The sequence below is a fragment of the Neolamprologus multifasciatus genome, chromosome 10 (assembly GCF_963576455.1).
Source record: "Neolamprologus multifasciatus chromosome 10, fNeoMul1.2, whole genome shotgun sequence".
NCBI classification, from domain to species: domain Eukaryota; kingdom Metazoa; phylum Chordata; class Actinopteri; order Cichliformes; family Cichlidae; genus Neolamprologus; species Neolamprologus multifasciatus.
In genome coordinates this window covers 6,374,535-6,401,036 of record NC_140448.1, presented here as the reverse complement: position 1 = coordinate 6,401,036, position 26,502 = coordinate 6,374,535, and the positions used below count along the sequence as shown (strand labels likewise).

Below are 26,502 nucleotides of genomic sequence, written 5' to 3'. Positions count from 1 at the left end.
GCCAAATGTCCTTGGGCATGATATTAACCCCTAGAGTATGAATGTAGATTAGTTTACACTTGTGTTTAGAAGTGCTTGTATGAGTGGGTGTGAATGAGGCATGTTGTATACAGTGCTTTGAGCACTCCGGGAGAGTACAAAAGCGCTATATAAGAATCAGACCATTTACATTTGTAAAATACTTGTGCTTCATATTTGTGTGGATTGAAGCTTGTGAGTCCTCAAAAGTTACACACAAATCCATTTTTGCCCTTCTTTTTTTAAATACTTCACTATTTTCCTTTTTCTTTCTGCCGTTTTGTGTTGTTTCACTTTAAATTTGTTTAAAAGGAAAAAGCTGAAAATTTAAATAGTTAAAAGTTGAAATGTAAATAGTTGGTTCTGGTATTATATGATTTATTTATTACATTTTATGTGGAGTGAATAAATAAAAGTATATTTACAGTGGCCCCTACAGACAAAGCACGTACAAACTTCAAAGCACGTACAAAACACAACGGAAGTGCTCCAGGATGCTAGGGGGCAGTGTAGAGCTTTTGTTACCTAGTGGTTACACAAACCAGGAAGTACCAATGACCAGATTTGGTGTGTGATAGTAACAGGTAAATGAACATTTTTTAAAATTATTTATATTTACATATATATATAGGGCTGTTCGATATAACGATATATATCAGATGACAATATAAAAATGTCTATCGTTTGTTTCGTGGTTTTGCAAAATAAACTGTTTACAGCAATATTTTTCATCGTTCTGATGGTCACTGTAGTGGCTATATTAATTTCTTAAAATTCTCTTTCTCTTATATTTAATATAACCACACTACGGACAAGCGCCTGTTTTTATGTGTTGTCGTTAGCAACAACAACGGTAACACCGTCGCCTGTCCGCTTGTTTATTTTCCACATAGACCTTTCACAATAAAGCTCAAGATCCTGTTGAGACTTTTCAAAATAAACTGAATCATGTGAAAGAGTATGCAGAGTGCTTGCGGATGAGAAGCAAAAAAGAGCCGTCAGGTGCTAAAAAATAAACCTTAGACAAACGTTAGAACAGGCTTTTCCCCGCAGCACGCTGTGTAATAAATACTCACAAAGAAAACAGCGCCCGTTACAACTCATGTCTAAAAATGTATCGTTTCATGCATCGGTTAAAACATTCGACTCCAGCTACACGACGCTCAGCTGGAAACACTTCACGCAAGTCGAGCTGCCCGAGATTCACAGAATTTTCAGAAAATGTTACATTTTTGTGATTTATATTGTTATCGGGACGATAGATGTCTTATATCGGGATATGAGATTTTGGTCATATCGCACAGCCCTATATGAGTGCTTGTGTATAAATACACAAACAATACACATATGCTTTCAATTGTGTAATTTAAGTGATCGACATAGCACTGTTTTGGAGTTCAGTTAACGCTAGACATGTGTTTTGGAGTTTGTAAGTGCTTTGTCTCTAGGGGCCACCGTATATATTTATATATAAACATATATAAATAAAACCACGTTTTTTTACATTAGTAATTCCTTTTGTGTATAATTTTATATTGTTGTTAATAATAAATTAATTAAAGTAACAAAACAACCTGAAGAGCCGATTGGGAACCGGTTGGGAACCGAAAGCTCCGACTCTTTTTAGTGAGTCGAGCCGAAAGAGCCGGTTCTCTAAAAAAGATCCGGAATTCCCATCACTACCACACAGCATGACTGAGAGAAACACGGGACTAAAATACGCGGAGGGATACCGAGGGAATGGGACACAGGAGGAGAGCACAGCTGGGAGTAATCAAACACAACAAGAGCAGGGGAAGCCAAACTAGCCACGCTGACGCGACGAAGGCTGTGCAAATGCAAAGAGTCCTCCAAATGTGGCGACAAACGCCTCCTTATTTTCCCCGAATTTGAAGGATGGGTCGGTGTGTCCTTCGGGTCCTACCATATCCCAGGATTCATTGCGGGCCATACAGGAGTTTTTCTGATAACGATGGCGGTCAAAACGGGAGTTAATGCGGGAGAGGAAACACTTTCAAATGTAAGTGTATGAAAATCTGGTGGTACAAAAGTTACATTTTTATAGCGGTTGTGTTGTTAGGCTTTGGCTTCTGCATAGACATGTTTTTGTTTTTTAAATTAAAATAATCGTAAACTAGCTTGTACGCTGGGTCCCGCGGTTTTTACATACGGGTAATTTAGATTTTTCCGAATGAACCTTTTTGTGATATGTTTTAGGGACCAAAGATCAAACGGCTGCAATGATAAAAATAAGAGGAGAAAACGATCTTCACTGTGGTGCAGGAATAAATCAGTTTACACATCACATGAGGACGGTTTTATTAACCCTCATGCTGTACAGAACCTGTGATGTTCCTCTGATGTTCTCCTGTGAAAACTTTTGGGTTTAGAGATTAACATAGTTGCCATGGTTTCCTCTCTTCTCTTATGTGTTGTGTGTGATCAGGACAATTCTGGGGAAGTTGGGCCTGCAGGGGAAAGAAATGGGATAACTTAACACACATACGTACTTTGTATTTTTTTTTTTTTAATCAAGAAGATAATTATTAAGAACACAAGTTAAGAAATTTACAATTGACCCTGTGCACGAGAAAATGCTAACTTCCTGGTTTGAGACTGCATGTGGGGTTGTACATTTCCGGTAGCTTTACTTTGCGGTCAATCGCTACTGCGAAGATATTCTCCAAAATCATGTCCAAAACTCGAAAACGGAAAGATGGCGTTAAGTTACAAAGAGAAGGTGGGAACACTCACCACTGTTGTGTCATAAAAAATCTAATGATCAATTTTGACGTTTAAATCGATCAGTTGTTTACATCACTCAACACAAGCAGAACTGCAGCAGAAGACACATCGTCCACATTCAGAAGCTCATCTCTGTATAGTGACTGGTCTCATGATTTAAACAGGTAAATGTTCAGCATTCAAACTACAGCTGAACAATAGTCAAACCAGATGTTTCCCCCATTATGTCGAGATTAGCACGTCAAGTACACACCTACACAGCATGTTAACAAACCGTGAAAAAAGCCACACAAACAATGAATGATTGCTGGTAACGGTTTCTATACATTAGTATTTACGAAGGGTATGTTGTGACTTTTTATTTATTTAGTTTTTAGTGCAAGTTTGCATGCTTATTTTTTTACATCACATTGTGTCCTGTGTCCTGATCCCTGCAGACGATCTCCTCCGTGACGTCTCTCCTGTACAGAATCGCTGCATCGATGCTAGCAGTGTGACTCTGAAGTGCAGTGCTGTATGTCCACGATGTCCACCAAACGTTTTGCACCATCAAAAAATAAAATTGGCTACTTGATTTCACCTATCGCTGGTTATTTTTAGAACACCCGTGATAAACGAGGGACAGCTGAGAAATATAACATTTGAATCCCTTTTCTCTTTTGCCCTGAGGCGCGGGGGGGAAAATATCGACAAGTCGACGAACATCATTTACAGATATATTGGGTAAATGCCCGAGACATCTATAGAAATGTAAATCGCCGCTTGATTCATTAATTTGCTTAACTTGTTTTGGACCGTAAACAAGACGCGAATAGGACACCGGAAACAAAGCTCCCCACAGGAGTTTCCGCACCGGAAGTAGCATATGCTAACGTGCACATAGTCAATTACTAAGAGCTGTTGTGGTGTTTTTATTTGTCTACTGTCATCTTTGATTTCCTGCCTTTAGGATTGCAAGTATCCAGGCTAGGGAGAGGGGGTCAGTGGGAAGCCCACTGCTGTGTGTGGCCCTGCTTTGCCCTCATGGATGAGGTGGTAGGACAGATGCCTTCCATTAAGCCTCCTGTCCTAGTGTCCTCTCTCCCTGAGGACACTCCAGGGCCGAGCACAGCAGTGGGTGAGCAAAACGACAGCAAGGAGGAAGTGATGTGGAATCACTATTCAACTTCTGAGAGACCTGAGTATGTTTAAATGTTTACATTAAAACGTAATCTATAATAAAGTGACGCTCCATCTTTGTTCATTACAAAATAGTGAATATTTCATTACCAAAACACATTTCAAAAAATCATCACCCCATTTTATACAAAATTTCATAATCAACAGGACCCAAGATCTACATCACTGGGGACGGCTACATCCGCTGTGGGGAAGCACGAGCGAAGGACACCATCGCTCCAGTGGTTCGGCTGGGCTGGGATGGAAAATCCTGATCCCTTTTCTCTCTCAATGCCGTCAAGGAAGAGTCGTACCATGTGTCCTGGTGATCCTGGAATAATATCCGGAGTTGTCATCGACTCATGCCACCTCACCACACAACTACAGTAAGTATTGAACTTTGAGTTCTTACTGCTCTTTGTTAATGTTATGGACAATATAGATAATAAATATAATATAATATAAATAATAAACAAGATCTGCCAAAAACTGATAGAAACCATTTTCTGAATAACTTCATCTCCCACAATGCCTCAGAGCTGTTTCTCTTCTAAGACATTTTGTCATTTTCTGCCCAGCTACAGAGGGACTGACGTAAACGTGGGGACATTGCTGTGATTGTATTGGTTCAAATGATTAAAAAGGAGGGCCAATAGAAGCTGACGCCACAGAGGCTATGCAGGTGCAGTGTGTGTGTGTGTGTGTGTGGGGGGGGGGGGGTGTATTCTTCAAAAAAGTCTAAACAAACTTCTTCAGGCATTTAAATGAAGTACAGTCCTTTCTGCTGGACTCACAGGCTGCACAATCCTCAGCTGCTCCTCAGGAAAATATCTGTAACGTTGCTGTTTCACTTCAGCAGCAGAATCGTGTCTCACATCATCTTCCTATGAACATCTTCTCTGTTTTCTAGTGTTTTGTGTACTCTAACTTATTTTCAAAGGGATTATTTGCTACAAAAGCAGCGACTGGGATCTATCAGAGTGAGCTGGACAGACTTGCATGAGCTGGAATATTTGTATGTATTTGATGAAGGCTCATAAGTTAATGTTGTAGAGAGAGTTTGTACTTTCAGAGAAATATTGTAATGATTTCGGGCGTGTAAATTTCAAGCAGGAACCTCAGAAACACACTTGGGCTTTAAGAGGTTAATGATGTGTCATCTCAAAGTGCAAAGAGACTCCATGACAGCAGCAGGTGTTACTGTTTATATCAGAGCTGGATCCAGCAGAAATGTATTAACCTGTTAATGTGTTTGTGTTGCTTTTTTCACAGAATGTCTGTGATGAGATGCCTGAGAGGCCTTATTTCCACCACTGTTGCATATCCGGGTTTTAAAACTATGCGACCAGGTCAACCTGGGACTTGAAAGAGGGAGTGGCTAAACCACACATTACAAAGTGTAATAAGGTGGCAGCCATCACAGATGGGGAGATTGTAGTGAAGATCAGCGTGTTTGAGGAGTTCTCCAAAGTCCACGAGGGGGGGCCTCATATATAATTAGGGGGCGTGAACTGAGAGGCACAGCTCCCCCTTAGGTCATAAACATCACTGCATGGACTCAGGTTTTCAGGGCACCTCCCCTCCCACTGGCAGAAGATCTTACTGCGAAAGCAGAGGATCTTCTGCATCCTCCTGGCCTGTAACGATGCCAAAGATGAGCTCAACCAGGGGGGGGCTTATGACAACAGAAGGGGAGGTCGTGGAGGTCAGTATCTGTGGTCCCATCAGAACTGATACTGCTTTAGCTTTTCAAAGAAACCGTTATTGTTTTTATGCATTTACGAGTCAAAATTGTTAATCAAACACTAAGTTGTGGGAACATGAACGACCACTATTATTTTATCATTTGTGTTTCAAAGTGTTTCTTCATACAGTCTATTTCCATCATGCCTACATACATGTGTATTGTATGGGCTAGATTACACTTTCTGTGCTCGCTAACAATAATGGGATGATTGGATTATTTTAAATGCAGACAAACAGGTTTAGTGAGTGTAACGTATGCAATGAAAACAAGAGGAACAATGGAAATAGTCGACATGTAATGTAGTGAAAGCTGAAGCTGAAGGGTTTAAAGGAAAATACTCAAATGTGTTGTGTCCAAGGTGTTTGTAGATTCAAGAAACAAACACCTCACGGATCAATACATTCACTATAACTGACATTAATTTATAGGACTTTTCTGTGTTTGGCAGTGAGGAAGGTTGTCAGGGAAACAACACGTTCCTATAAAACCTGCAGCTGAAGTGTGACACTGACAGCTGAACGTCATCTGGTACATTTGGCATCGGTGGTAGGTGAGCAGGTTGTATTAGCCTGTGGGCTCTTTGTGTCTGTGGGCTCTTTGTGTCTGTGGGCTCTTTGTGTCTGTGGGCTCAGTGTGTTAGTTAATGAATAAATCTTTCATTCTGTCATGTTTGTGATTTCAGGATGGTTGAACCGTGACAGTCTCCCTGTGGAGGGAGGCAGCATTCACCACTTTGTGACCACATAAAGGTTTCCCATGTGAAGCTGAACCAGTGTGCTTATGGTGCACAGCTGCACACAGCTGCACACAGCTGCGCATCATTGACGAAGACTGCGGTATGAAGAAGCCATATGTAGGGATGGGTACCGGTATCCGGTGCCATGATGGCACCGGTTCTGACATAAACGGTAGTAACCAGACCGAAAAGCAGCGCACATTTCGGTGCTTTATTTCGGTGCTTTTTTTCCTGAGCTGTGATACACTTTCTTCTTCCTTACATTTGTATTGGCGGTTGGCAAACAACTGAAAGGTGCATTACCGCCACCAACTGGTATGGAATGATACACTTTAGATTCTAGCCAATCATTTTAAGTTTCCGAGAATAGTAGGCGGGTCCAGGTACGTACGTTCTTTTAGAGCAGAGCTACAAATTAAAAATGTCCAAGGCGAAGCGACCAAAAGTCTGGCTGTACTTCACAGCAAAAGATGCAAACTCAGCTGCTGCAACAAGTGCTTTAAGGTGATACTGTGATACTGTCAAAGGAGGTAACACCTCAAATCTGATGAAACACCTGGCGACGCATAGTGTTTTTTTTAAAGCCGAGAAATGCGCTGTATTTGATAGCTTGCTGCGAGACCTCACACCGAGCACATCTACTGCTTGTGGGTTGCCTGTTATCGGACCCGGAATTAGCAACATCCCCCAAAAACCCGAAGAGGAGAGTCCTGGCCCCTAGCCCTGCCAGTGTAGCAGAAATGATGACGGATGATGATGGCAGCAGCAGCCGTTCTTCTCTGCGTGAGTAGCTTAATGTTGTTCGTGTGTAATTTACGTTGAGTAGGCTAACCACGTTATTACATTAATGCATGTAAGGTGAACAGCAAACACCATCATAGCTACATGCGGCTGTCTTCTTGTTTGATGGCAGATACTCCCTTCACCCTGGCCAAAAAGGCTAAAATGACCAAAGAAAAAGTGGAAAACAGTTAAACATGAGAGGTTTTTGGACAAAGTTTGTGTTTTTTTCCATTGTTTAAGCACTGCTTCCAGCCAAGAATGATACCATATATGCCCCATAGCTGCAGAAAAGGCTAACATTGTTATCTTTTTACAAAAAAACAGCTGAACATGAGAGGTTTTTGGACCACTTTTGTGTTTTCCATTCTTTAAGCACCGGTTTGAGCACCGTTTAAGCACCGGCACCGTTTCAAAAGTACCGGTTTGGCACCGGTATCGGATAAAACCTAAACGATACCCATCCCTAGCCATATGTTCGTACCAACATGTAACAGCAATGTCACATTAACAAAATATTTAGAATGATAGGTTTTGAAATGTAAACAGATGCACTGTTGGTCAAAATATGACATCATACTATCCAGAAATGATTTCATCATCTGTTGTTTTTAATGTTTGTTCAACTGTATTCTAAGCTGCCTGTTGTGTGCCGCAGCTGTATTAAAATGTTAATGACAGGCCACTAAATCCAGAGTTATGATTGTTTGTTTGTTTTTTAATAAGATGCTTTTTTTTTCGAAATACTATCATCATGTTTTGTGCAGAAGAAACAGTTAAAGGAAAAAACGGCGTTTTCCAAGGACGAAAGCACAAAAACAGCCACCTCTTCGCTGCTGGTGAAAAATGTACCTGTGGTGTGACTGAGACACGGTGGGTCCATGTTTGTCACACCACACTCCACACAAACTCTTCCCAACCCTGCTTTCCCCGTGGTTTAACACGGCGGGCGTGATTGCAGGTGCATCCGCAGGCCACGCCCCCCCACAGTACCATGTTAGCCAATTTTTAAAACGATTAAAATAAAATCCCACCAGATGCGTTGGCTGCATTTTTAGATAAATAGTTCAATTCAATTCAATTCAATTTTATTTATATAGCGCCAAATCACAACAAATGTCGCCTCAAGGCGCTTCATAGATACAGAGAAAAGCCCAACAATCATATGACCCCCTATGAGCAGCACTTTGGCGACAGTGGGAAGGAAAAACTCCCTTTTAACAGGAAGAAACCTCCGGCAGAACCAGGCTCAGGGAGGGGCGGCCATCTGCTGCGACCGGTTGGGGTGAGAGAAGGAAGACAGGATAAAGACATGCTGTGGAAGAGAGACAGAGATTAATAACAGATATGATTCAATACAGAGAGGTCTGTTAATACATAGTGAGTGAGAAAGGTGACTGGAAAGGAAAAACTCAATGCATCATGGGAATCCCCCGGCAGCCTACATCTATTGCAGCATAACTAAGGGAGGATTCAGGGTCACCTGGTCCAGCCCTAACTATATGCTTTAGCAAAAAGGAAGGTTTTAAGCCTAATCTTAAAAGTAGAGATGGTGTCTGTCTCCTGAATCCAAACTGGAAGCTGGTTCCACAGAAGAGGGGCCTGAAAACTGAAGGCTCTGCCTCCCATTCTACTTTTAAATACTCTAGGAACAACAAGTAGGCCTGCAGAGCGAGAGCGAAGTGCTCTAATAGGGTGATATGGTACTACAAGGTCATTAAGATAAGATGGGGCCTGATTATTTAAGACCTTGTATGTGAGGAGCAGGATTTTGAATTCAATTCTGGATTTAACAGGAAGCCAATGAAGGGAAGCCAAAACAGGAGAAATATGCTCTCTCTTTCTAGTCCCTGTCAGTACTCTTGCTGCAGCATTTTGGATTAACTGAAGGCTTTTCAGTGAGTTTTTTGGACATCCTGATAATAATGAATTGCAGTAGTCCAGCCTGGAAGTAATAAATGCATGAACTAGTTTTTCAGCGTCACTCTGAGACAGGATATTTCTAATTTTAGAGATGTTGCGCAAATGGAAGAACGCAGTCTTACATATTTGTTTAATATGTGCGTTGAAGGACATATCCTGGTCAAAAATGACTCCAAGGTTCCTCACAGTGTTACTGGAGGCCAAGGTAATGCCATCCAGAGTAAGAATCTGGTTAGATACCATATTTCTAAGCTTTTCAGCGCCGAGTACAATGACCTCAGTTTTATCTGAGTTAAGAAGCAGAAAGTTAGTGGCCATCCAAGTCTTTATGTCTTTAAGACATTCCTGCAGTTTAACTAATTGGTGTGTGTTATCTGGCTTCATGGACAGATAGAGCTGGGTGTCATCTGCATAGCAGTGAAAATGTATGCTATGTCTTCTATGTCTAGTTGTATATAACTTTATTGTTTACATATTTGTGCATCATTTTTCTAAATTTCCAATTTATATTTGCATTTCAAATTATGAAAATAATTTACTAAACCTGTCTGTGGGTTTTACAGTAAAATAATATAAACTAGGACTTTGTGTGATTTCAGATCAGTTGTGTTAATACAGCATGTCAATGAAAAAAATAACTACATTCAGACACGTGAGGTTGAGCTGAAAATGATGCCAAACAAGAAAAAGAACAATTTGAAGGTGAAACAAATCAAATCAAAAGAAGTGAAAACTGACAAATTATCATTTGGACCTCACACGGTGAAGTTGTGAAAAATTAGCTTTAAATTGTTCGTGTCATTGCAGATTTCTGACATTTTGTGTAAATTTAAGCAACAATTCGATTTTTTTTTTTTCTAACAAAAAAGCGTGAAAGTTAAACTAGTGCCATCTTTATGTCGGACTCTGTAGTTTTCTCTGGTCCCCTCCCCAATCAGACCAGGAGTGACATGTTTAGCCGCATGTTCTCCTTAAATTGCTGGCTGTCTGAGTGGTGTCCCAGAAACGATGTGGGCTTCATAGATAATTGGCAAACCTTCTGGAGGAAACCTGGTCTTGTTAGGAGAGATGGCATCCATCCCACTTTGGATGGAGCAGCTCTCATTTCTAGAAATATCGACAAATTTATTAAACCCCTCAAAACATGACTATCCAGAGTTGGGACCAGGAAGCAGAGTTGCAGTCTTACACGCCTCTCTGCAGCTTCTCTCCTCCTGCTACCCCCCCAAAAACCCATCTCCATAGAGACTGTGTCTGCTTCCAAAAAGACAAAAAACAAACTAAAAACCAGCAACAAACAACTTAAACAATCACAAAGAAAGAACAATACAGTATCCACATCTGAACCAAAGAGTAAAACAGTGAAATGTGGATTATTAAATATTAGGTCTCTCTCCTCCAAGTCTCTGTTAGTACATGACTTAATAATTGATCAACAAATTGATTTACTCTGCCTTACAGAAACCTGGTTGCAGCAGGATGATTATGTTAGTTTAAATAAATCAACACCCCCGAGTCATTCTAACTACCAGAAATCTCGAAGCACAGGTCGAGGGGGCGGTGTGGCAGCAATTTTTCACACCAGTCTATTAATTAATGAAAGACCAAGACAGACTTTTAATTCATTTGAAAGCCTGATGCTTAACATTGTCCACCCCAGCTGTGAAACTCAGAAACCAGTCTTACTTGTTATCATCTATCGTCCACCTGGGCCTTACACAGAGTTTCTGTCTGATTTCTCAGACTTTATATCTAATTTAGTTCTGAGCTCAGATAAAATAATTATTGTGGGTGATTTTAACATCCATGTAGATGCTAAAAATGACAGCCTCAACATGGCATTTAATCTGTTGTTAGACTCAATTGGTTTCTCTCAAAATGTAAAGAACCCACCCACCACTTTAATCACACTCTAGATCTTGTTTTAACATATGGCATAGAAACTGAACATTTAACAGTGTTTCCTGAAAACCCTCTCCTGTCTGATCATTTCTTGATAACATTTACATTTACAATAATTGATTACGCAGCAGTGGAGAGTGGACTTTATCAAAGTAGATGTCTTTCTGAAAGCGCTGTAACTAAGTTTAAGAATATAATCCAGCCACTGTTATCATCTTCAATGCCCTGTACCAACACAGAGCAGAGCAGCTATCTGAACGCTACCCCAACAGAGGTCGATTATCTTGTTAATAATTTCACCTCCTCACTACGTACGACTCTGGATACTGTAGCTCCAGTGAAAACTAAGGTCTCTAATCAGAAGTACCTGACCCCGTGGTATAATTCTCAAACACGTACCCTAAAGCAGATGACTCGTAATCTGGAGAGGAAATGGCGTGTCACAAATTTAGAGGATCATCATTTAGCCTGGAGAAATAGTTTGTTGCTTTATAAGAAAGCCCTCCGCAAAGCCAGAACAGCTTACTACTCATCACTGATTGAAGAAAATAAGAACAACCCCAGGTTTCTCTTCAGCACTGTAGCCAGGCTGACAAAAAGTCAGAGCTCTGTTGAGCCAACCATCCCTTTAACGTTAACTAGTGATGACTTCATGAACTTCTTCACAAATAACATTTTTATCATTAGAGAAAAAATTACCAATAATCATCCCACAGATGTAATATTATCTACAGCTACTCTTAGTTCCATTGATGTTAAGTTAGACTCTTTTTTTCCAATCGATCCTTCTGAGTTAACTTCAATAATTACTTCCTCCAAACCATCAACGTGTCTTTTAGACCCCATTCCTACAAAACTGCTCAAAGAAGTCCTGCCATTGATTAATTCTTCGATCTTATATATGATCAACCTATCTCTAATAATCGGCTATGTACCACAGGCCTTCAAGGTGGCTGCAGTTAAACCTTTACTCAAAAAGCCATCTCTAGACCCAGCAGTCTTAGCTAATTATAGGCCAATCTCCAACCTTCCTTTCATATCAAAAATCCTTGAAAGAGTAGTTGTCAAACAGCTAACAGATCATCTGCAGAGGAATGGTTTATTTGAAGAGTTTCAGTCAGGTTTCAGAGTTCATCACAGCACAGAAACAGCTTTATTGAAGGTTACAAATGATCTTCTTATGGCCTCTGACAGTGGACTCATCTCTGTGCTTGTCCTTCTTGACCTTAGTGCAGCATTCGATACTGTTGACCATAATATTCTATTAGAGCGATTAGAACATGCTGTAGGTATTACAGGTATTGCACTGCAGTGGTTTGTATCATATCTATCTAATAGACTCCAATTTGTGCATGTAAATGGAGAGTCCTCTTCACACACTGAGGTTAATTATGGAGTTCCACAGGGTTCGGTGCTAGGACCAATTCTGTTTACATTATACATGCTTCCCCTAGGCAGCATCATTAGAAGACATAGCATACATTTTCACTGCTATGCAGATGACACCCAGCTCTATCTGTCCATGAAGCCAGATAACACACACCAATTAGTTAAACTGCAGGAATGTCTTAAAGACATAAAGACTTGGATGGCCACTAACTTTCTGCTTCTTAACTCAGATAAAACTGAGGTCATTGTACTCGGCGCTGAAAAGCTTAGAAATATGGTATCTAACCAGATTCTTACTCTGGATGGCATTACCTTGGCCTCCAGTAACACTGTGAGGAACCTTGGAGTCATTTTTGACCAGGATATGTCCTTCAACGCACATATTAAACAAATATGTAAGACTGCGTTCTTCCATTTGCGCAACATCTCTAAAATTAGAAATATCCTGTCTCAGAGTGACGCTGAAAAACTAGTTCATGTATTTATTACTTCCAGGCTGGACTACTGCAATTCATTATTATCAGGATGTCCAAAAAACTCACTGAAAAGCCTTCAGTTAATCCAAAATGCTGCAGCAAGAGTACTGACAGGGACTAGAAAGAGAGAGCATATTTCTCCTGTTTTGGCTTCCCTTCATTGGCTTCCTGTTAAATCCAGAATTGAATTCAAAATCCTGCTCCTCACATACAAGGTCTTAAATAATCAGGCCCCATCTTATCTTAATGACCTTGTAGTACCATATCACCCTATTAGAGCACTTCGCTCTCGCTCTGCAGGCCTACTTGTTGTTCCTAGAGTATTTAAAAGTAGAATGGGAGGCAGAGCCTTCAGTTTTCAGGCCCCTCTTCTGTGGAACCAGCTTCCAGTTTGGATTCAGGAGACAGACACTATCTCTACTTTTAAGATTAGGCTTAAAACCTTCCTTTTTGCTAAAGCATATAGTTAGGGCTGGACCAGGTGACCCTGAATCCTCCCTTAGTTATGCTGCAATAGATGTAGGCTGCCGGGGGATTCCCATGATGCATTGAGTTTTTCCTTTCCAGTCACCTTTCTCACTCACTATGTATTAACAGACCTCTCTGTATTGAATCGTATCTGTTATTAATCTCTGTCTCTCTTCCACAGCATGTCTTTATCCTGTCTTCCTTCTCTCACCCCAACCGGTCGCAGCAGATGGCCGCCCCTCCCTGAGCCTGGTTCTGCCGGAGGTTTCTTCCTGTTAAAAGGGAGTTTTTCCTTCCCACTGTCGCCAAAGTGCTTGCTCATAGGGGGTCATATGATTGTTGGGCTTTTCTCTGTATCTATGAAGCGCCTTGAGGCGACATTTGTTGTGATTTGGCGCTATATAAATAAAATTGAATTGAATTGAATTGAATTGAATCTTTATTATACAGGCTGTAACTGAAATGTTTAATTTTGTGGGCTACAGAAAATAAAGTTATAGACTACATTTATATGAAACTGAAAAATTTCAGCAATCAAAACTTGCTGAAATTTTTTTTGTTAAAGTTCTGTAAATAAAAATCGTTGTAAATATTTCAACTTTATTTGCATTTTTTCTAAAACTATGTACTAGAGATGGGCCGATCCGATATTACGTATATCCCCCAGAGCTCGTCAGAAGGCATGGACCGCACACGTTGAGCATAACGTGGACCAAACTTGGTCAGAACACGTTGGTTAAAACAGACTTTTTTCTATGTTAAATATAAGTACCTAATATTGATAGCTTGCTGTAGGGTTTAAGGCTTAAGCTAAGAAATCTGTACAACTGTGTTCATTGAAAAGCTGTTGATTAGGTTTGTTTAAAAAAAGGGAAAAAAAGAATTGTTGTGTATTTGCACCACCAGACTTATGAAATGGACAAATTCAACCACATAAAAGCTTCTTAGCATTGTTGGGGTTTTGGCTAGGTGAGTATGACTACAACTCCCAGAATGCACCGGACAAGGGAGTGGGCATGGCTCTCTGCCCTGGCCGCTGACATGTTCGCAGCACTGGCAGTCCAGTTACATTTGTAAGAAGCTGCAGGTGATATAACAGGTTTTCAGTTCATCAGTTTCATGTTGCCGGGAAACAAACAGAACAAGGAGTTCACATGACCGACCGCTACTGCCCAATAATTTATCTGATGCTGACGTCTGTGCCGATCATGCAATCACAGAACGTCTACAAAACATGAGACGTGCATCATTTGAGAACACAAAACCATTGTTGCAGTTTGTAAAATCAGCAAAGAGTCCGGACACTGACCGTTTAAACAGTTTATTCTTTTAACAAATAGGAAGAACCGTACACAGCCACAACAGCCTGGCAACTCCTGGTCACGCACTGCAACTCAGCCAGTGTGTGACCAAGGTGGTGTTGGGTTTTAGTTTATTCCCAAAAGAAAAATTAAAAGATATTCTGTAGAAAACATCCAAGACGTTGGGCCTAAATACCCCCATCATGAAGTTTTGCACTCAAGCTTGTATCTTCTTCTGGCTTCTACAAGTTCATTTTTAGTTTAAGCTCAAGCCCCAAACAGTCATTTTATCCTGTTTTCCTACAACAGAAATATTTCTACACTTACACGACACATTTTGACACTCACACTGTTCAATGCTTTTATTTTGAAATTTGTCAATCCAGGAAGCCAAATGGAAAACATGAAGTACAGATTTTATTTGAAGAACAGAGTCAGCAGGTTTTTAGCCCATGAAACAGTTCAGCAAACAAAGCAACAAAAATGCGCTTTAGGAAGCAAAGTGTTTAAAACAGCTAATCACTGATGAAAGACTCGAGTTTCCTTAATTTAATTTAATTTAATTTGTCCAGAAAGGAAACAGAAATCATGAGCCTGAGGAATGCTTGAAACTTTATGTAAAACACTCGTGGAGGCGTGTGAACAGAAACCAAACAGCCAACAAACGGTATCCACTACGTGAAGAATGGCGCCATCTCGTGGCCTCTTTCTGTCACTACACCTTCAAAGATTTGTGAAAAATGCTTCACCTGTAAAAGTTTCAAAGTGACGTTTTTTCACCAGCAGAGCAGCTTCAGTCGATAACGTCACTGAAGAGTAGTGATGGGATTTCCGGCTCTTTTTAGAGATCCGGCTCTTTCGGCTCGGCTCACTAAAAAGAGCCGGCTCTTTCGGCTCCGAACCGGCTCTTCAGGTTGTTTTGTTGCTTTAATTATTTAATCATTAACAATAATATAAAATTATGCAGAAAAGGAATTACTAATGTAAAAAAAAGTGGTTTTATTTATATATGTTTATATATGGCCCCTAGAGACAAAGCACGTACAAACTCTAAAGCATATACAAACTCCAAAAAGCACGTACAAACTCCAAAACACATTTCTAGCGTTAACTGAACTTCCAAAACAGAGCTACCCAGATCACTTAAATTACACAATTGAAAGCATGTGCGTATTGTTTGTGTATTTATAGCCAAGCACTCATATTTATTCAAATAATTTAAAAATAAAATTCATTTACCTGTTATTACCACACACCAAATCCGGTTGTTGATACTTCCTGGCTTGTGTAGCCACTAGGTAACAAAAGCTCAACACTGCGCCCTAGCATCCTGGAGCACTTCTGTTGTCTTTTGTACGTGATTCTGAGTTTGTACGTGCTTCTGAGTTTTTACGCATTTTGGAGTTTGTACATGCTTCGGGGTTTGTAAGTGCGTCTGAGTTTTTACGCGTTTTGGAGTTTTTACGTGTTTTGGAGTTTGTACGTGCTTTGTCTCTAAGGGCCACCATAAATATACTTTATTTATTCACTCCACATAAAATGTAATAAATAAATCATATAATGCAAAAAACAACTATTTACATTTTAAACTTTTAACTATTTAAATTTTCAGCTTTTTCCTTTTAAATAAATTTAACGTGAAACAACACAAAACACTGCAAACCACAACACAATTAAATATATATTAAAATATTAAAACAAGAAGAAGATGCACATTCTCTGTCATATGGGCCTGCATGATTTCTGAATCCTTTATCATCTGCAACTGAAAATAGTGGATGATTACTATACCTTTCTAATGTGACGTTGTTGTCCCTTGCTCTCTTTCTCTCTGGCTCTGGTCCTGTGCTACTGCAAGTGTAACTTACGCCCCTCCCCCCTCTGCCCAGCGCAAGGTACAGGCCGCGCGTGCGGAGTTTAGCGGAGAAAAGGGCGAGAGAGAGGGTGAGAGAAAGAGAAAAAAAAACAAAAAAAACCTCACGGCTCCCAATAAGGAGCCGGCTCGCGTCGTTCACTTCAAAGAGTCGGCTCTAAGAGCCATTTCGTTCGCGAACGACCCATCACTACTGAAGAGCCAGAAAACTACCAAGTTAACCTGTGACGTTCATCATCATCATCATCATTATATTTGGATAGTTGGTGGAGAAACATCAGTCAACAGTTGGCAGCGTTCCTCGCAGCGTTCAGTGGTGATTAGTCTACATTTACTCCGCGTTTTTAAAGAGCTGAAAGACTTCACAGCATTTTAAGGACTTTGTCATCACTCTGGACATTTTAAAAGTTTGAAACCAGTCAGCTGAAGTTTGAGAGCTGCGCTGCTTTAGTTTCCTCCAGACTGTTTTCATCCCAGAAGAATGGACAGAGAAGACGAAGAGACAACCCGATTCAAAGTAAGAGCGTGACAGGTTGGAAGGCTGCTGTTATTCCCATAGGCAGCATCAAACAGCTCCATACAGCTGTTATTCATGGGCTTCACAACAAAGCAAAGGTGCATACAGTTAATACTGATTCATATTAGCTGCCATAAGCCTAAAAACGATGTAAATGCAAAAAGAAAATTGTTATTTTACACGTTGCATTAATGGTTGTCATCTTATTCAAGAGACCCGCGATCTGTACATTACTCATCAGCTAGTAAGCCTTCTCTGGGATCGACTGGTAGTGACTCCACCCTCCACCAGGGGGCGTTCACGCGTTCCTCTCTTTGCATTAAACTACTGCATGACAGAGACAACTAAATATCATTCTGTGATTCTTCCCCCTGTTTTCAGGGCTGTGACAGGAGTGTGGTCTCTCTTTGCAGTTTTTCTTGTGGATTATCTGACAGTTTGTTTCTACACATGAACGTTTCTGAAGTTTTAAGGCCTCAGTCACACAAGAGGCTGCTCTGAGCCCTGAAAACATCCGTGTGGTCCTGTGTATTTCCTGGTGCACTGGGAATACACGTCTCTTTATAAAAATGATTTAGACTTTGCACTTAATTGTAACAAAATCCTAATAATTTAGTTTAATAGTGCATTACAACAGTGAGTGAGGGCTGAGGAAAACAGTGACATGAGGACGTTTACACGTTGCTAATCATCAACTGAAGCCTTTTTTATTTGAAGAAGCAATCACACTGTAATAAGTGTAGTGGGCGTATGTTTGTATGTTCCCTCTGTAGTTATTTTGCATAAATTGGAATTTGTGGACAGTTTTCTCATCATATGAATAATAATAATATATTTCTGTTTGTTGTTGTCGGGCTACCAGCTGATGAACTGGTTTTTAAACTGCAACAGCGTCCAGATGTTGAAGAGATTCCCTCGATGGTCTGCTGGTTTCAATTCGGTCTGCTGCACGGCCTCTTAACTGAAGAAAACCTCCATGTTCTGGGCCAAGTTATTCATCAACTGCAACAACATGATGATGAGGAGGACAATCTTCAGAATGATGAGGAAGATGCTGATGTTCCAGCAGTAGGCATAGAAATAAATCCACCTCAGGAAGTAGAAGGACCCTGGGTCAATAACAGAGCAGAGATCCCAGCAGGAGAAATGGAAATAAACGCGGCCCAGCAAGCAGAAGATCCCATAGCTGAAGAAATGAGGTGGTTCTGGGATGATGAGGAGGCTGAGAGCGACAGTGATGATGATGGAGACATGATGGAGTCAGGATTGTGTTATTGCCCCCCAGCCCAGTACTGGGAGGTTCAAGGAGGAGACCAAGGGAGGAGGAGGAGGATGATGAAGAGGAAGATGGGAGACCCAGAAAACAATCCAAACACTGAATTTTGCTCCTGGACACTCAGTGTTGCACCATCCTCCAAACCCACTGTTCCCCATCCTAACAAACTGAATCTCGGCTTCCCCCCTCTGACGCACTGACTTCGTTTCCTGCCTCCAGCGACCTGTTCACCTGACTGCCACGTACCACCTGTGGATATCTGTTCAGCCTGTGACCCACTATGATTGTGCATACAAGTGGAACACAACAAGTGTGTGTTTCATACCACTGGTACCTTGTTAGGTGGTGATGATCGTGCTCTTACTGGTCGCAGTTATGGAGGGAGTGGTCCTATTGGTTGGCTCCCACATTAGGGAGGCGGGGTTGGGGCCTTCCTATCATCATTCATATGGTTTGTCTGTCTTCAACCCTGACCAGTCGTGGCAGACAGCTGCCTCCCTGAGCCTGGTTCTGTGGAGGTTACTTCCTGTAGGTTTTCCTTCCTACTGTCACCAAATCCTTGCTCATAGGGCTCATCTGATTGTTGCGGGTTCTTTGTAATATTGATGGGGAGATGAAGACAGTGAAAGAAAAAGGAAAAAACTGGAAGATATGCTCAGGAAGGAAGTCAGCAGGCTCCAAGAAGAGGTCATACAAACGGACGAGCTTTTCAAAGATGCCGTAGAAAACTGGACCTGGGCTTGTTGCAGTGAACTGAAGTAACTAAACATGTTGTGAGTGTATGCACTCCCACTTATGACCATATAATAATGAATATGTGCGCGATGACAGTTGGGCAGCACGTCCTACTCCACTCTGTGCTCGTGTGGGTCTGACCCTTTCACTCCTTTGATTGGTTCCTCGTACTTTCTGTTGCCTCTTCGTCACGTCTGTCTTCGTGCGGAGCTGCCGTGTTCTCCGTCGTTTTGTACAGAACTGTTTTTGGGGCAAATAAAATGCAAGTAGGGATTAAAACCGCAGAATTACTGATTACCGGTGCTGGAAATGCTAGCGCTTGATGCAGTGTTTTGATTTTGTTGCCACTCGTACCCACAATACAATGGACGAAAGTCACGTGGTCTGTCAGCGGTGGCTAGCTACACAGTAGTGATGGGATTTCCGGCTCTTTCGGCTCCGAACCGGCTCTTCAGGTTGTTTTGTTGCTTTAATTATTTAATCATTAACAATAATATAAAATTATGCAGAAAATGAATTACTAATGTAAAAAAAGTGGTTTTATTTATATATGTTTATATATAAATATATACGGTGGCCCCTGGAGACAAAACACGTACAAACTCTAAAGCCAGTATAAACTCCAAAACACATTTCTAGCGTTAACTGAACTTCCAAAACAGAGCTACCCAGATCACTTAAATTACACATTGAAAGTATGTGTGTATTGTTTGTGTATTTATACACAAGCACTCATATTTGTTCAAATAATTTTAAAAAAAGTTCATTTACCTGTTACTACCACACACCAAATCCAGTTGTTGGTACTTGCTGGCTTGTGTAGCCACGAGGTAACAAAAGCTCAACACTGCGCCCAGCATCCTGGAGCACTTCTGTTGACTTTTGTACTTGATTCTGAGTTTTTACGTGTTTTGGAGTTTGTACGTGTTTTGTCTGTAGGGGCCACCATAAATATACTTTATTTATTCACTCCACATAAAATGTAATAAATAAATCATATAATACAAAAAACAACTATTTACATTTTACACTTTTAGCTATTTAAATTTTCAGCTTTTCCCTTTTAAACAAATTTAACGTGAAACAACACAAAACACTGCAAACCACAACACAATTAAATATAAATTAAAATATTAAAACAAAAAGAAGAGGCACATTCTCTGTCATATGGGCCTGCATGATTTCTGAATCCTTTATCATCTGCAACTGAAAATAGTGGATGATTACTATACCTTTCTAATGTGAGGTTGTTGTCCCTGGCTCTCTTTCTCTCTTTCTCTGGTCCTGTGCTACTGCAAGTGTAACTAACGCCCCTCCCCCCTCTGCCAAGCGCAAAGTACAGGCCGCGCGTGCGGAGTTTAGAGGAAAAAAGGGCGAGAGAGAGGGTGAGAGAAAGACAAAAAAAAAAACCCTCAGGGCTCGCGATAAGGAGCCGGCTCGCGTCGTTCACTTTAAAGAATCGGATCTAAGAGCCATTTCGCTCGCGAACGACCCATCACTACTACACAGCTATGGTTAGCATACCACAAACATAAAGAAGCTGGAGGATGAACGGTAACTTTTCCCTTCAACCTGCACCTGTGGAGCGTTAGACACAACACGAGCTCGTTAACGCTCAGTTTTAATAAATACAGCTCAGCTGCGAGCATTACACAATCCGCGTGTGTGGTTGCAGCAAAAGACTATCATTTAAATCTTTCATCACGACTGATAACACTGTATCAACCATCAGCTCAGCCACTTTGTCTTTTATTAGCTGCAGAAAATGTTTCCATCAAAATCCCTCCAACCCAGAGCCTTTGGTTGTTCACTGGTGCCTCACAGACGTGATTCTTTAGACTTGTGTGTGCGACTGTTTACTAAAATGAAAGAAGCCATGACAGCAGGGAAATGCAGCCTGTTCTCTTCCTTCTTCTTAAGACTCAAAAGACATTTTAAGCAACAACTTAACTGACTTCAAACTTGGATTACTTTCTGTTCCATAAGTAACGACTTTTTAAAAATGTCGTCTAGAAACAAATATCTGCATCTGAATATGTATGAAGCTGCAGGCAATCAACACATTTCTGTTACTTTGTAACCAGAACGCTGCTGACCAAGCAAGAGGTCAAAATATCAGGTGCCTGCTGGTGACAAAAACTAGTTTATGAATTAAAATGACTTTAGTGCCTGAAATGAAGCCACACTGTGTGAACACATGTAAAAATGAAAATACACAAACGTTCTGTATTAAACTGTTTTATTGAGCAGCGCCGTTCCTTCCTCTGACCAACATGATTCACAGTAAGGCCACACTCTGCTCAGCTCTTTAGACTCAAGGCGAGGTGGTCACGCTTTAAAATCAGACGCTGTCACATTTACACAAAAGAGATGATTTTTATTGAAATGTTCAACGTCTCACTTTGACAAATTGTCCCATTACTGGCTCGAGAACTGTTAGAATATTTAAATATTGACTAACAAAGCAGATTATACACATGACCACTTGTTTTCATACATTTGTGTCTGAATAGTGTCACAAAAAGCTCATCTGCAGCCGCGTGACAGCTGCTGGCCGATGGCAGCATCAGTCTTTTAGGGTCATCAAACATGTCGATGGACCAGCGAGTGCTTTCGTCTTACTGTCCCTCTCACCTCCAACTCCCCCAGAATGTGCACTGAAATAAGGTTAATTACATTTGACGAAGCCTTGGAGGTCTTCCAGGAACTTGATGTACTCTTGATGCTCGATGGCCGTGCTCAGCTCCGTGAGCTCATCGGCGAAGGTGTTGTCGACCCCACGGTCAGCCAGGAAGTCCATCAGATGGTCATACAGGGCCTGAGGAACAGTACAAGAAAGTGAGCAACCTTGAACACAGCGTCGGTTTCAGCGACTGTTATAATTGAACTGTTGCTGTGTGCTGCCTCGACTCTCACCCAGTCCAAAGAGTCTGTGTTGAGGTTGTAGCTCGTCTCCTTCCACTCCGAGTCTCCCTGTGGCTGAAAACTGACCTCTCGAATGGCAAAGATGTCGCTCTCCTCTTCTCCCTCACCGTGACTCATCTACAAAATAATAATTTGTCACTATTGAGCGCTGTACTGCTCCTACTGGCAACATTAGACATTTTATTTGACTTTACCTCATCTTCAGGGAAATGGCAGTCGAACACCAGGGAATGTTTTGCAGCCTGCTTCGTCACTTCAACAACAAAGTTGGGAGTTGATACAATCTCCGGCTGCAAAAAGGGGGAACAAAGCTTAATACGTGAAACGTTAAGGTTAAAAACGTCAGTGTGTAAGGCAGCAGCCGCCTACGGTGCTGTGCAAGCGTCTGTTTAAGTGTTGTTAGGAAATTAGCAAATGGAGGAGCCGTTTATTGAAACGAGTGCAGACATGAAAACACAGTAAACAAATATGAGAAGACAAACTTACGAGTTCATACAATTCTAATGAGCCTGAAAGTCAATATTGTGTCTTCAACTCAGCTTTTATTGCGTTTGACGAGCGCTAACAGATGTTTTCCATCTCTTGGACTAACAAAAGGCCATCTTATCTAATATTAGCACTGCTGGCTGAAACGCAGCCTCCACTCTGTTTTCCCTCTCCTGACCTTTTCTGCACCGACTATGATTCGAAAGAAAACTTTCACATTTAGATTCCTCACTAATGTTCAGCAGCTTCTTGAGAGCCAGGCTTTCACTTCATTTCTGATGAGGTCGCAGTAGATAAACGAGCATCTCTCGTGTTCTCCGTCAAAACTTTGCTGTATTTTTTCATCCATTTCTTAAGACTTTCAGATACTCTTCATCTGCTGTAGATAGTTTAGAGCGGGGGTGTCAAACTCCAGGCCTCGAGGCCGGTGATCCAACACAGCTGATTTAAACGCTAAATGACCTCCTCAACATGTCCTGAAGTTCTCCAGAGGCCTGCTAACGAACTGATCATTTGATGCAGGGTGATATCTAAGACCTGCAGGACACCGGCCCCCGAGGCCTGGAGTTGGACACCCCTGGTTTATCACTTGTTGTCCAGTTTCCTCAGATGTTTTTAAAAGGCCATATTGCACAACAAGCTGCAACGACAGCTCTTTGGGAATCATCTTGTTGTTGCAGAAATACGATGTTTAACCTGTCAGACTGCGTCCAACCATCGCTGGCGTGTTTTTCACAGTTTCTACTAAAGAAATGGGAATAAATGTTTTTGTGACCGGCTGCTAGCAACAAAGTGCTTAAAGATCTGTTATCTGTCTGTTATCTTTGGTTATGTTTGAGTGACACACAGGTCAGTGTTAAAAAGCTGAACCTCTTCAGACCACTAGCTGTGTCTCACCTCCTCTTCTGCTGGTTTCTGCTGTGTCTGTTCCCCTTCCTCCTCAAAGTTGGGAGGAATGCTGTTGTTGACGTTGAACGTGACCGTGACTCTGTGAAGAGCAGACATACGGTGAGCTCATCTGTCACGCCAAATGCTCGCGCATTTTAGCAGACTTACTTTTCTCCAGAAACACTTCTCGTGAGTTTAGCCTCTGTGCCATTCATCTCCAGCTCCCATCCTCCAGACACCTTAGGAAGACTTTTGTTCTTCTGGATCTTCTTCTCTTCTTTGATTTCATCAGACAGGAAGTCGCCAAAAGCTTTGTCACCTGAACAAAGAGTTTATGGTTTCATCATGAGACGTGATGCAGTTTGTTTAAAGGTTTCATTTTGACCATCGAGGCTGATTCTAACATTTCACACAACACGTGGGTGCTGAAAATCAAACATCTGCTTTGTGGCTGTCCAAAACTCGTTTGACATTATGAACAGTCCTACACGTGTCACGTGTGCTGAATGATCAAAGACTATTGGCAGGTTCAGAGCCTTATCAGTGACAACCACTAATCACAGTTTAAGGTGAAACACTCCTTACATCAGAAGATGCTGATCTCAGTCTATAACGATCGTTAAACAATATTTTTATCCCTTTGTAATTGTAATCGTAAAGGACGTGTTGATCCATCTAATGTTACGTGTGTTGGTCTCGTATAAAGCAGTTTAAAGCAAACGTCACCTTCTGTGTGCAGTCCTCCGCAGCCACACGACACCGACGGACTCAACAGCTTGGAGCTGAAGAGTTTGGGCCTGTATCCAGACGAGGCTCCGTTATTACTTAACATCCAGAGAGACCGGGTGAAGGGCCGAGTTATGGCCGAACTCGGAGAGCGCAGTGCCGGGTAGCTGAGGGGCAGAACTCGCGCTGTGGAGGTGCTGGCTGAAGAAAGGCGAGCAGCTGCTCCCACCGCACGGACGACTGACTTTAGCATGATTACAGAAACACGACGACCTGTCACGACAGAATCAATGCGCTCAGTGCCGCACAGCTAACTGTGAACACCGGTTACTGACGCTGCTTCTAGAAGACGCCGACAGCACGTGTGGAAGGACACATTGACCCTGACACTCTTTGCGCCGGAAGTAATACTCTAAAAGCGAAAGACACGAAACAGCAATTTTAAATATTAAAAAACGACACCGAATACGACAAAAATGACTATAATAGAAAAATTAAATAATAAATAAACTAATTAAAGTTATTTGGAAAAATTACGTGTGTGTTGTAGATGATTGTCTACACATCAGCGCCCCCTGCAGTTCAAATCAGCGAGCGCAGAGGGCGCTGCAGCTTTTTAGTGTGGCTACAAATCTAAAACGTTGCCTTCACGCTGTGACACTAAAACAGAAACTCAAATACACATGTAAGGAGATTAAGTGCAAAATATCTGTGTGCAGGGCCGTGATTTAATAAGGCTCCAGAGTTAAACCCCGTTGTGGCTTAAAAACTGTCAAGATTCAATAAAAAAAAGTCCCAGAAAAGCTTGGAGGGGTTTATTTCGATGGTTTACCGTAGTGTGTGTGTGTGTGTGTGTGTGTGTACATACAGACTGAGGTTCCTAAGGACGGGGTTGCATCAGTCAAAGTCAAACAGACGCTTCGCTGATCAGGTGCATCATGTGAATCCCTCCCGCCAGCAGATGGCGCTGCTCTCCAGTGTTTCACCAGCCCGCAGACAGACAGCGTCTGTGAGCCTGTTTTTGAACGGCAGCAGGGAGATCCTGTGTATCTCAGTGACTCAATGAACAGTCAGAAGTCTTGAGACACTTCTCATTTCTGTTTTGCTACTACAATGGGAAACAAGTCCATTGAAACATAAACGCAAATACATGAGGCAAAAACAGTTTGTGCTTCTAATGAGCTTGAAAGTCCAAATATTTGGTATGAACAGACAAACTAAACTCTCTCAGACCATTTCTTGGAGTAGTCTTCAGGAAGAGTCGTCCGGCCTTTTTTTTTTTTTTTTTGTGTCCCGTTTGGATCTTTAGCATCAGAATTGTTGTCTGAAGGCCAAGAAAGATTCCAAGCGGATTTATTTTACCAAGTGGATCATCATGGCCATATTGGTCCATTTGATTGACCTTTATTATAATTATGTATTTATTTTATTTTCGGTTGCTACAAACGGGACAGACATGACTGGGGGATAGGACAGGGAGAAAGAATGAAAGAAAGAGAGGGAGAGAAAGAAAAATAGAGGAGGGAGAAGAGACGGTGAGAAAGGGAGGAGAAAGAAATAAAAACAAACAAAACACCTGGATCACCTGTATGGAGAAAAAAAAACAGAGGAGAAAGCAAACACAAAAAGAGCTACACAATAAAAACAGCACCATCACAATAAACTAGCTAGCAGTAGATAACAGTAGATACTAAATATTAAACGATATTGTGCAGCACGCAAGATCGACAGCGCACAATGTGCTTTGAGGCAGCAGCCAAGAAAGGTGTAGTTTGTGTCTGTGTACACCTGTGTGTACACCTGTGTGCATCAGCACGCTTGTATTACAAAGGTTTCTCCATGTAACGATCTGGGGAGCCATAGCCCCGTCCCCCAGGGCATGAAGCAGGTATGAAGAAGATCCAGGCCCAGACATCCAGAGGCCCCAGAGTACAAGGACCCGAGGAGGACCACCAAAAGGGGGGGAACCGTGCCACCCTCCTGGGAGGGTCGTCCGGGCTTCTTAACGGACATTCAAAGCTCTTCTTTGCCTGTCGGCTGCTTCACTGCTTCAGCGATGGAGACCTCAGGCCATGACTGATGGTGCGCTGGTGCGTGCTTTTCTATCCAGGTCTACTTTGACTGCATTGGCAGAGTGTTTGTGACCAATATCATGCTAAAAAACAAACACACTACTCCTCTGATAGTATTGCATGGTGGGTCAAAACCATAACATCATAACACAAGAGCCGCTGGAGGAAATGTCATCTTTGGCATTTTCTGTTGATTCAAATAAAGAAATGGGAGCGAATGATATAGAAACACAGCATCTAAAGATATGACGACAACACTGGCTTCTCCCTCAAAGTCATGCAAAGTGTTGACTGTTTCAGAGACTTGAATAATAATTTAAAAAACCCAAAACGTTCCTTTGAAAATGGTCAGAACTGAAAA

The 26,502-nt window shown here is 41.5% G+C and overlaps 1 protein-coding gene and 1 long non-coding RNA gene across 4 annotated transcripts; one reads left to right on the top strand and one right to left on the bottom strand.

The window, feature by feature from the left end:
• Positions 1–1,600: 1,600 nt before the first annotated feature.
• LOC146509466 (uncharacterized) lies at positions 1,601–25,968 on the top strand. Of its 3 annotated transcripts, XR_014876602.1 has the most exons (4): positions 1,601–2,038; positions 4,090–4,307; positions 4,500–6,105; positions 25,955–25,968. It is a non-coding gene; the product is annotated as an uncharacterized LOC146509466 (long non-coding RNA). The 3 variants fall into 3 exon arrangements; XR_014876603.1 differs by lacking the exon at positions 25,955–25,968 and having other exon boundaries at positions 1,604–3,944; positions 4,500–7,657; XR_014876601.1 differs by lacking the exon at positions 25,955–25,968 and having other exon boundaries at positions 1,608–2,038; positions 4,500–7,657.
• c1qbp (complement component 1, q subcomponent binding protein) lies at positions 21,267–24,466 on the bottom strand. Its single transcript, XM_085175865.1, has 6 exons — positions 24,070–24,466; positions 23,512–23,662; positions 23,353–23,443; positions 22,164–22,259; positions 21,961–22,086; positions 21,267–21,862 (listed from the first exon to the last, which is right to left on the bottom strand). The coding sequence occupies exons 1-6, from the start codon at positions 24,320–24,322 to the stop codon at positions 21,713–21,715; spliced, it is 867 nt and encodes a 288-aa protein (XP_085031991.1). The 5' UTR covers positions 24,323–24,466; the 3' UTR covers positions 21,267–21,712.
• Positions 25,969–26,502: the final 534 nt, after the last annotated feature.

Bases quoted from the DNA above. Each gene is read 5' to 3' on its own strand.
- c1qbp (XM_085175865.1), bottom strand. From the start codon at position 24,322: ATGCTAAAGTCAGTCGTCCGTGCGGTGGGAGCAGCTGCTCGCCTTTCT. The intron at 23,663-24,069 runs GTGACGTTTGCT...CTCTTTGTTCAG, and splicing joins CGGAGGACTGCACACAGAAG to GTGACAAAGCTTTTGGCGAC. The intron at 22,087-22,163 runs GTAAAGTCAAAT...ATTATTTTGTAG, and splicing joins GCCATTTCCCTGAAGATGAG to ATGAGTCACGGTGAGGGAGA.